The 12,182-nt window shown below is 39.5% G+C and overlaps 1 protein-coding gene across 1 annotated transcript in view; it reads left to right on the forward strand.

Annotated features, from left to right (window-relative positions):
* Positions 1-11,632, forward strand: part of LOC119436046 (RING finger and SPRY domain-containing protein 1) — a 74,598-nt gene extending 62,966 nt beyond the window's left edge. The window contains exon 15 of the mRNA XM_037702784.2: positions 1,855-11,632. Within this exon, the coding sequence (XP_037558712.1) occupies positions 1,855-1,942 (88 nt within the window). The 3' untranslated portion in view covers positions 1,943-11,632. The remainder of the gene's footprint in view (positions 1-1,854) is intronic.
* Positions 11,633-12,182: the final 550 nt, after the last annotated feature.

The following is a 12,182-nucleotide window of genomic DNA, read 5'->3' on the forward strand; positions in this document are numbered from 1 at the left end:
CGTGGAGTTCGCAAGGATCCCACTTGGAACGAATTCTCAGGATGACACCAGTTTCGAGATATTAATTCCCGAACTTTGCAGAGAAATGCATTGGCGTTCCAGTTAGTTTCTTAACAAAACGTTGCTTTATGCATTGAAGCACAAAATTAGCTGGAACACCAATGCATTTCTCCGCAAAGTTCGGGAATTAATACCTCAAAACTGGTGCCATCCTCAGAATTATTTCCAAGTGGATATCGCCTTGCGAACTTCACGGCTGCAATTTGTAAATTGCAATATGGGCCATCAGGTGATTCGTTAAAAACTTCATTAGTGAATTTTTGTTGATTAGTCGATTATGCATTTCAATTTTTTGAGCAAGTAATGTCCGCCTCTTCGAGTAGACCAGCTCATTAACTAGAATTGGGCTATCTGCCACAGGCAACCTTAAACAAATTTTGAAAGTGTTTGCTGAAACACCCTGTATAAACCAACTACAACTAGCACAGCATCAAGTAGTGATACATTACATTAATGACACCTTTCAAAATACTAATAAAAATAACAGTCATATTTGTCCTGTCAGTCATCACCGCCATTCTTTCCTTTAGCAGTGTTGTACTGTGCCACCAAAGTGACATTCAGTGAGGCAGCATGTACTCACTCAAAGTGGCACTAAATCTGCTCGGTCAACTATGGTATCATTACTCCAGGTTTAATGAAAACTTGATTAGGATGAGTGTTGGTGCCCCAGTGGAGTATGTAGTAGAGGGAAGAACACCATTCTCACGTAGTCAATGTATGCTTGTGTTGCGCACCTGAATTTATTTATTTCGACATTCTTTATACCTTCTGCTGTGAAGCATGCTGATGGGTTACTGTTATGTGTATTCAAATATACGAAATTTCGAATGTGAATTGAATAGTCCTTGCTGTTTGATTCAATAATTAAACTTTCGGAATTGTCAAATATATTCATTTCTGCTCGAAAACAAGAGATAACAACACAAATTAGACTCTCAAAAGACAGAGATTGATTAAAGTGAGGACTGTTCCAACTGATTCTGCTGTAGGAGAGCCATGGTTGTTGCTCAGAGGAAGCAGTTTCTGAGCGAATGCACAGGACAGATAACTACAGCTCAATAATTTCCAGTCATTCAATAAGAATGCCTCACATTTAGGCAACCTATATACAAATTCGGTGTCTTGATTTAGGCAAGGCAACCAATATCGCCATATTTTCACTCCCTTTAAAGTAATGTGCGGTACTATAGCATCCAACTTCTCTCCTTCAACGAAAACAACACTCTAATGTACTATACGTGCATCTGGCGATGTGCTGTTCTCTTGTTTCATTACTGTCATATTGTTGTGGTGCGCCAAACAACTGAAAGCGGTCGTTTCTTATCCAGTTGGGAACTTCCAGTTACAAATGTTATTATGTGCATGTGTCAATGTAAATAAGCTTCACTCTTTTAACCAAACGGGCTCCATGCAAGCTTTATACAACTTTTTTTTTTTTTTTTAGAAATAAGAAAGCTTTCAATATTACATTTGATATTCGAAGGTCATATTTCTGAAATATTTATGTTTGATTCATTTACAAAATTTCACTATTTGAACACCCCTAATTACCGTACATGCATTGCACCAGTTTTTGTGTCGCTGTGAACCCACATACAGACTTCCTCCTGAGCTGAAATTATGGCAATAATCATTATATTATGTTTGAATACAACCTTTCAAACTAAGTTTTAACAGTTCTAGTGCATGGTCCTTACTGTTGTTAAATACAAAAGTAATAAATACATAATACAGTGAATTAGGGCTACCCAGCAAAAATTGATGTCACATTCAGTGCTTGTCTGTGTGCAGGGGTTTCTGCAGTGAATGTGCCATGCAGCTGGAAGTGTGCCCCATGTGCCGAAGTGAGATCCGGGAACGAATAGAAGCGTCTCTGTAGCTTCTAGACTACAAGCCTGCTGGCAGTGCTGCTTGGTTCATGAGATATAATGGCTACAAATGCAGCCATTGCAGAGTCCACAGGCTTTCAGCTGATTGCTGGAGAAATGTGGTATAGTGTAGAAAAGAGTATGGCATGCAGATTGGAATGAAAATGTGGGTTACTGATACTTTTGAAGCTGTTCTGACTTTTGTTTCATTCACTGTTAGTTTCTCTGCACTGAAGGGCTAGTGTGTTTTCAATAATGGGGACATGCTTCCATATATTTTCCCATGCATCTATTGTAGGTATTGAATTAAAGAAAGAAATGTGGCCCAGAGTTGTTTGAACAAAGTTAGTTCTGATAGTGTCAAATAATTTCTGACAGGGCATTTTCAGAATTATCTGATGTTATGACTGCATTTTTGCTGGTAAAATGTTAACATTTATTTGTGATTGGTCTGGAAGACTGGGATTAGCAACTGCTGCCAGTCACAGTTGAACTTTGTGATGTTATATTTACTGTACGGTGGTGGCCCTGTGTCAGCACTACAATGGTCATTACAGCATTACATTGTGCACTAACGCATTGCTTGCTGCTCTCATTAGCAATGACATTTTTCTGTGCATGTCACGGTTGCTGTGGTCAGAATCACTGTGTCACATCTTTTTTGTACCTTAGGAGTTGAAAACAATTATATTGAACAAAACTTGGGCAAAGTAAACTGTGGTCTCTCAAAAGAGAATGCTGACATTGGATATAGCATGCTGAAAGTTTCTGACGTCTACACGTAGTAGTAGACATTGCTGAAATACTATGTTGCAAAATCGATGTACTGACCTCTTAAAAATCACTCTAATGTGTTTTTAAAGCAGGCAGTAAAATCTAGTGACAAGATTAATAAATATAAGTGTTGGGCGCAAATCTGTGCAGGAGATGCAAATCGACAAAGCATCTGCCACGGTGGCTCAGGATATACAGCGTTCTGCTGCTGAGCACAAGGTCATGGATTCAATTCCTGGCCATGGTAGCTGTATTTCAATGGAGCAAAATGCCAGAATGCTTATGTATAGGTCCACATGAAAGAACCCCAGGTGGTCGAAATTAATGCAGAGCCCTCCACTGCGGCGTCTCTGATAACCAACTGTACAGTTTCTAGATGTTAAACCACACAATTTAAGTTTAATTCTCAAAGCACAGCACAGGTGCACTGTGAACAAAGCTTTACAATGACTAACATCTGCAGAAAATGTCCAGCTGCTTTAACCATTTGCAAAGCAGTACTATTTAGTCGGAAGTACCATCTGTGACAGCTGTAGCTGATGACAGAACATACGAGGAGCACATTGTTTACGAACTAAGCTTAATTTTCTTAGGAAACAGGAGCACATTGTTTACGAACTAAGTTTAATTTTCTTAGGAAACTTCTGCATTCTCAGCATTTTTCGAAGATTTTTGTAAGAATCTCTCAGCAGTGTTCTTATTCCTAAAACATGGATGCACAGCCATATACAGAATATTTTTTTTGCTTACAGTTATGCATGCATTTTAGTTCAGTTTCATCTGAACTGAAGACTTCTAATAGAGGACACAGAACCATCCCTAATTAAATTCAAATGGGAGATTGAACTGTAAGGAGCTAGACACAGCCAAGAGCATAGGATTGCCACCCGACTGTTTTTCCACCAGCACCATCGGTTTTTCGCTCACTGTGCTGGCTGCCAGCTGGACCCACACAGCGGCATGCCATTTGCCAATTTTTCAGTTCTCCATAAGTTTGCACATCATAAGCTGCATCACCAGCACTCTGTGAGGTGTTCTTATAAAGCAGACAACTGAATTGCAGAAATCACATTCATTCCTAATTCATTAAACCTTTCATTGTCATGTTATCAGAAGTTACAAGGCTGAACCGTGCATCCTATTGCTTTCTTTTGAGCTTTCTTCTATGAGTCCAAGCATGTCCCCTGCTTCTCTCCATAAATCTTCTCGGCGATGACCTGCTTATGATGTCAGCTGGCTCGTCAGCAGCACTTATTGCTAGGCTGTTCGCAGGCTATAATGTGCCTGAGAATAAATGATTTTCAGTGACAACATGAAGATTTAAAAGTGTGCCAAAGTTTATATAAAGCCTTTCAATAAGTTTTATTCATGCAAAATTTCTACACAATGTATCGCCTGTTTATTATGTTTTCATTTTGTTTGTATTTTTACACATCGTACTTTTCACAAAAAGAACACACACGACACCTCCCCTTCCCCTCTTGGTGCTCATTTGAAGTGCAGCACCAACACTCTTGCTTTCAGTCCTTACTGAATCATCTAAGCAACAAGATGCAAAATCTTGGATGTATTAGGCCATAGGTATGGCAATTATTTGTATATTTTATGCCAGAGTTAGTGAAGAGAGAATTATTTTATTTTACGCATGCTACACGCTACATCTATACTCCATCTCACAACTACATTGCAGCACTGCTGAAGGTACGAGGCGTACACAGGCAATATCCTTGCGCAGCGGTATATAGTTCCGGGCATAACTGGCTACACTAGAGAATGTTATTTTTGCTTGCTACATGATAGGTACAGTGATACGTGACATGTTGGGACCTTTGCGCATGCACGTCGTATATCGAGAATTACTGTGGCAGTTGCCGCCAGTAACCGCAATAGCCACCTTAACCGTGGCAACATGGCAGCACCCTTACAGCGCCAACCACACACTTCGATCCAAAGTCGTGCTTGTTACTGGCTCTCCGCCCTCTCAGCAAGAAATAAGCAGCAAAATCTATCATCGCTAAGTGTCATCTCAAGCTGAGGTCAAATCATTAGGTATGTTTTGTCGTAATTATTAAGATCGGCTGTTTGTTTTCACGCTGCTAGGACTACAGACACGGAGCCATAAAACTGGTTTGATTTCTAGTTGGCAGATGGTGCCACAGCATTAGCATTGGTGATGCATTGACACTATAATATGTTCACTGCATCATTAATTTACTCTCCTGCTCTAGCATGATACGTGATGACAGTAGTGATCAAATGCTAAGTAGACGCTGAGCAGACGCTGTGGCGCAGGTGAACATTTGTAAGGGCATTTGCCCGTACTAGCTAATGAGGCTGCAAGGTAACTGCAGAGAAAGCATACAGGTAAAGCAAAGCCCTGCTGTTGCATACATGTAAATGCAGCTTATGGTTACGGAGTTAAAACATTTTTTGCATCAATCCACCAACGATGGAGCATGTAACTGGATGGTAAGCACACGCTGAGCAGACAATGTGGCGTGGATGAGCACATCTCGAGGGGAATTCAGCCTGCCTATTGGCTAAGAATTCGTGTAGCTTTCACACTGCTGCAACCAGCTTATGAGATAGTATAGCTTGCGAAGTACTTCAACAGAGCACCGCCAAGTTGGCACCGTGCTCTTGTCACACGGTCTCTATAACTGCCATTTCAACATGAAAATTGCTTCAGCTAGATGAGACACATTTTGACTGTCATGAATGTTGCATGAAGATAAACAGCTAAAAAATTTTGCAGCAAATCATTTTTCATGGTTGCTAAAACAAACAAACACAGCTACTATACAACCTACTTGTGTCCGAACAGCTTTTGAAAGGAAATGTGTAAATCATTTTTGCATTACCGTTCCATCTTTTGATCTAATGTTTCGCGGGTGTGCCATCACTATTAGGCTGTCCATGTAGCTCTCCAAAGGAATTGAAGCTTGTTTTTTCGCTGGAAAAGACTAGGTTTTTTCTGTTTTGAGCTCTGCTTTGATTGTATAGTTTTTCCTTTAGCAAACTATGGTTCTTACAAATGTGTGCAGCATAGCTGTAAACAGTAACTTTTGGGGCTTCGAAAAGAATTGATTTTATGTGATTCCTGGGGATTAAGTAAATCAATCATTGGAAAGTTAGTTGTTACATGGACATTATAGCTGAACATCAGTTCATTTTTGGCACTAGTGGTTTGTATCACTAGCACTTACAATAGGAGCTGTACAATAACACTTTGAAAGCACTTTTTGTGTAACATGTCATGTTGGAAAAGATAGTTGGAAAAAGATATTTCGAGTTTGCTTAAAGGCGTAAAGACATAAAAAAAATTCCTGCTTTCCCCTTGTGTGTGTGTGTTTTTTTTTTATAATATCATTATTATTATTATTAATTTTTTCTAACAAAGCGGACATGGCCACTATCATGGAGCATGATGTGGAAATTCCTTTGCCCATTTTTCCCACTCACCTGCATTTCAAAGCTGCACCACAGCATGCTGAACAGCTCATGCCTAAATTCGGTGGCAATTGTACTTTAAAGAACATTGCTATCTTTATCCACATGGCCATCTCCTTTCCAAACCACAATGTATGCATATTGTTTTAATTTAAATCAAATAGTAGCAAAGTCTTGTACCAAAGCAAAGACTTCAGCCCTCTCATTCATCGGAGTTGTTTGTGGACGTTGCAGCCCATTTTTCTTTTGATCAACTGGGATAGAGAGGGAGAGAGAAAAAAAAGGTATAGGAAAGACAGGGAGGTTAACCAGAGGTTTTCTCCGGTTGGCTACCCTGTACCAGGGGAGGGGTAAAGGGATGCGAAAGGAGAGAGAGATCAACTGGGAAAAGACAAAGCCATCTATGCAGGTGAAACCAAGTGTTTGTTGTTAGCAGCCACCTGAAGAAACCTTCAGTATTTTTTTGTGTTTTTCTGAAATAATTAGTGCTTATTAGCTTTCTAATGGTTAACTTTGCAGCCACTATTTGAATACTAGGGTTCTAGAGCACATTAGGAAACATCAATTTCATTTGTTTGCAGTGCACTATCTTTAGCAAAGCTTTTTATTGCAATAAGCAATTGTACGGAAAAGCCAGCCACACTCACAATGTCCGATTGCATTTGGTGTAAACCGAGGTATGATTCAGTTTATATTCTATATGCTTTCTGAAAGAAAGATGATACAGCATTGAATTGTATTACATGCAAGCCCCACGGTTTCTATTTGTATTAATTTTAGACTAGAATGCAAGAACTATCATCCATTCCAAGATGCGGCTCAATGTTGGCTCATTGTAATGTACAGTTGCCACTCTCACAGCCATGGTGTAACAGGCAGAGCACTGGCGATTTTTCATTTGGCAGAAAAGCTTCTGGTGTTTGGCACATCTGAAACAATGTCAAGATTTTGTAAGTGCGTGTGTGGCGATTTCTGCACATGTATGCAATGTGCATGCATTGTTGTGTATGTGAAACACTGCGAACTAAAACCCTTTTTTTATTAATTGCATTGTTTGTATATTGTGCAATGGAGGCACATCCTTTGCATTAGAATTTTCAAATCTGGTCAAACTGTGGCAGGAATGGTCTGAGTTTCTGGCACTGTTATTGGCTTGGATCTGGTAGATGTTGGAGAAAAAACACTTGAGAATTTTTTCACTCTGCTACATCGTTATCACTTCACAGCTCTGCAATGTCTCAGTAAACTTATGAGCTACTTGAAAAGTGCTAAGCCAGGCCCATCACCTATAATGAGGCAAAACAAAGGCAAATGTTTATTTGAGAGCAGTGGCTTAATGATAAATGCTGCCAGAACATGTAGAAGCCCTAGTCAGACTTCTACCCAATTAATTTAGCCACTCCATTGAAACTCCCCGCCCACATAGGAGTCACCCCCCCCCCCCCCCTCTTCCTTTTTTTTTTTTTTTTTTTGCTCCCTTAGGAAATGTTTTCATATCTCTCCTGCCAGTCTTTATGCCACTTGTAGTTATAGCCTGTCATGTCCAGTATAAGTTGATAGCTTGGTACCAGCTGCATATTTTGATATACTTTGTGCCAGAATATATAAAATGTGGGGAAGCTGACCAGAAGGGAGTGCTCCACTCCCTTCTGTCATTGCTATGAGTTGACTTCTCGTAGCAGTATATTCAATCACATATAGTGGCAGCTATTGCTTGGTGGCACTGGCTGCACTGCCTGACATGTATCTTGTGCTGTGCAAGCAGTGTGGCTTCTATACTTTATAGCAAGTGGCCTGCTTTGTGACCGTGTTGAATATTAGTAACTTCAAACATTGTCAGGCACAGAGAACAATGGCTATTGTGTTTGAATAGTATCTATATCATTGGTCTTTTATGCAATTCATTGCTCAGGGTTGCAGGTTCAAGGGTGATGATAAGTCTGTGTGTTTTGATTGGTTATAGAATTTGTATGTTTGAATAGCAAGAAACCTGTTGAATGCACTTTTTTTTTTTTTTTTTCAAGTTGTGCAACAGTTGTGTCCCATGATATAGAGTGAGCCTGTGGTGAGTGTTATTCTGACCACACATTATGCAAGTGATTTGACCACTTGTAACTGAATTAGCTGGCAGCTTCTACTTATGTCGGTGATATCCAAGTATGCATGATCAGTAGAACATCTGCAACTGGACTGTTCAGCACTATTAGTAAACAGGGTCAACTATAAAAAGATGGCTCATCTTGCCCTTTCCAACATGCATGCAACATTTAATATTTGGTGCCAAGCAAGATGCTCCTTTTCATTCTAGAGCCAAGAAAAACACCTGTAGTACTACTGAGTGTTTGTTACAGTACCATGTTGCCTTGCATGCCAGGCAATGCCAGCATTCTCAGTATGTCATACAAAAATAATAATAATAATAAAAGAGACAGCTGGAATAACTGCAGTAATTGGTTCCATTGTGCCGATGTCTACTACTTGTGGAATCCATTGTTCAGTGGCCAGTCTAGTTGAGCAGTGCTTTAGAAAATACGAAAAAGACAACTAAAGCACCCAGAACTGTTAAGGTAGCTGAACAGTTTGGCATCATGCTTTTTGTAGGCAATAAGGCAACGCAGCAGCAACTGTCACATCATTGCACAGTTGTCTGTGACCACTAGGTAAAGCCCATTTAATGCGAATGTGGCAGTGCCATTTGACACTTCATAGCAGAAATTCACATTTTTTCACACTAGAATTAAGTTTTTCAGTAAATGTTTTTTGTTTGTACCACACATTACAAGGCTTTCTTACCGACCATTACTGCTTTGCTCAATTAATGTCTCAGCATTTGCCTATTGACATTGTCATGTAACCTGCTACTGTCCCTCTTAATGTTTCATGCACTTTGTCATTGAATCTGGGACAGAGTGACCAGAAAGGTGCTAAGAATTCGTTTGTCACCAAAAATATTTTCTGCACAACTGGTTTTGCTTTAAGGATCTAACAGTTCATGTATCATTGTGCACACACAGATAACACAAGGGTAACCAAAGGGTGAAGAGGAGGATGGGCCAATGCTGGGCTATTCTCTTCTTCACCTTCTGTCTTCATGTTTCCTGCTAGTTTTATTTGTGTTTGTTTCACCTTGTGTCTTCATGTTTCCTTCTAGTTTTATTTGTGTGGTTGTTCACCAGCATGTCTAGCTCTTCACCCTGTTGTATCGTCATGTACACTTGTGACTATTGCAGCAACACATATTTGCTGGTGGGATGTTGATGTTACAGTCAGGTTTGCTCAGCTAAAATGGTTCCCTCAAAAATATTTTCAGATGATGATGATGGCTTAAGTGCTTAAAGGGACCTTCATAACAAAAAGAAAGAATGTCGATATTCTAATTTAACACTTTCATTATTACACTGTAATAGCCACACTATAAAATTATAAAGGACTATATACTATGAGACATTGATAAGCAGTTCCGGCAAGTGGAAGTATGTTGCATGATCCACCAAACAATATTAATTGCATCTTCAGGTACAAATTTAGTTCAGCTAACCCTTATACCCAAAGGTGTTGCAAGTTATTGACAGTTTTATTTAGGCCTTAAGTTACCACAGCAGCTAACAAAAGCACCAGATGCCCAGAGTGGCTGTTTGTTGCGCATTCTTATTTCTCTTGTGAAGCCGGGCGCCAGAGACATCCATGTGAGAGAACACTAACAGTCGTGTATCTAGTGATGGATAGGGAGTGCAAAAGTGCAGGGCTTTGACTGAGCAACACACAAGGTATGCAATGGAGTGTAGCTTTTCTGTTTTTACACTGTTGTTTGGCTAGGCCCTGTGTCATCACATTATATGTCACTTCTGGAAAATGCATAAGGAATCATATTTTCTCTTTCACGTATATTACCTTTGTTTGGAGGATGGCCCAATTAGCAATATCTTGAGGTTTATTAGAGCCCATATACTGAAGCTGGTTGCCGTCTTGAACAATGCATGCCCTAAATGCAGTCCACCAAAAAATGAGGCATATGTATCATCTGTCAAAAGCCATAAAGGTAATACTACCTGTCATTTCCTAGTTATGTCTATGGTTTTACATCTTCAGAATGCCACAGAAGATAGACCAATTTGCAAGATTGGCAAAAGGTATCAAGCTTCAATTACTGCTTGTAAGTACTTTTGTGAAATGCTTCCATTTGTTTGCCATGTATCCGTTAGAATACTTATGTGTGTGCATGTGTTTTTGGGCCCTCTGCTTTTCAACTTTGCACAACAAATTGTAAACAAGCATTTTGGCTTAAAAAACATCTCAGCTTGTGTAAAGGCCCAAAATTTTGGCAGCAAGGAGAAGGAGAAAATACTTCTTTTGGGATGCATTAGTTTGCCATTTCCTCAGTGTCAGTACCCTGAAAACAGACAGGGCAGTTCATTTAGCATTGGCACAAAAAGCATGAATTTTGTTGTGTTAAGTTTTTGGCTTGTGAAACTATGTTTTGAGAGATAAATCCATTTGTGCAACATGAATGGTGCTTAAAGCAATGTAACTGGCATGTTAAATAAGACTTTTAACACCTCACTACTATGGTATGGTGTGCTGTCCCACCACTGCACAATGTCATACCGGTTGCATTAATAAGCGATCATATATTGTTTGTTTTGTATGGAGCAGGTAATGTTGTCAGTAAGCATATTTGTTTGCTGATAATCACTTTTCTACGGTCAAGCTACAGCCAGTGTGACAAGGCCTTTAGACATACTAAGGCTGGTAGTATGTTGTATGACGAAGTATGACAACAGAATGTTGGATGACAAAGCCTTCTAGACAGACTGCTCATTGAGTGTAAGAAATGCTTGCGCTTACCTCTGCAGTGCTGCAATGAGGAATGTTCCTGTCGTGTATGCTTATATTGACATGTTTTTGGATATTTTGTGCTCATGCGCAGGAGAGTTTGTGAATTGATGTCCCAAAGCTTGCTCTGCAAGCACTTTCAGCTCTAAATTATCTCGCAATTATTTATTTTTATCTTCCCAATTCTGAACTTAAGAGATCTGGCAATATTAGATGGCTCTGCCCTTTAGGTAAGCATGAATAATCTCTCATGAAGAAGCTGTGCTGGCTCAAGCTGTATTCATATGAAATACTTTGTCAGTGCTGCCTCCTTTCTTGCCAAGAATTGTTATGGAGACGAGTATGTTGTCACTATTTCAACTGTCACTACTGCTTGTCCATGTAAATTGCACTGACTTATTGCACAGGGTTTTCATTGGATGTTTCCGTTGTATCCCAGCGGCATGTAGGTCACCTGTACAGGATCTAGTCACCTTTCCTTTTTTTTTTCCCCTTCCTTTCTCCAGCTAAAGAAATATACATTCAAATATTTTTAATTTTCTAGCCTTGCTTGCAAGGCTACTTGAGTCATGTAAATATGGAGCTTGTCGTATATCGTACATCATATGTACCAGTTGATTAAAAGTGCTGTTCACCAAGTGAAATTGCTTTGTTTCAATTTGCAAACTTTTGATGATGCTAAGCATATAAGTTCATTCTGCACAAAACAGCCGCATTTTACATGCTCACTGCACCATAGACTAAATCTAGGGATGTGCAAGCCACACATAAATAAAATTATAAAAGCACCAAACTAAATATTTTCTAATAGTTTCCGGAACAAGAGTTTCTTGCAGATAGACAACCTCTATACATCTATACGAGTAGCTGAATGGGTACCAAAGGAAAGAAAATGCAGTCAAGGATGACAAAAGATTACATACTGTGTGGGGATCAAGAAATTTGCAGGCATTGCATGAATTTGGCTTATGCAGGACAGAGGTAATCTCAGATCTCTGGGAGAAGCCTTTATCCTGTAGGACATGATCACTTTTGTCCCCTACAAGTACACAGGTGGAATGAAACTGGCGAATTTGTGCATCAATACTTTGATATCTAAAGTTTCAGTTTAATTTATAAGATAAATATTTCAAGATTATTTTAAAGCTGACTGCTCCTTGGCCAATTCCTCATAGCGGGCAAGTGCTATTGTTT

This window comes from Dermacentor silvarum, chromosome 1 (genome assembly GCF_013339745.2).
Source record: "Dermacentor silvarum isolate Dsil-2018 chromosome 1, BIME_Dsil_1.4, whole genome shotgun sequence".
Classification (NCBI taxonomy): domain Eukaryota; kingdom Metazoa; phylum Arthropoda; class Arachnida; order Ixodida; family Ixodidae; genus Dermacentor; species Dermacentor silvarum.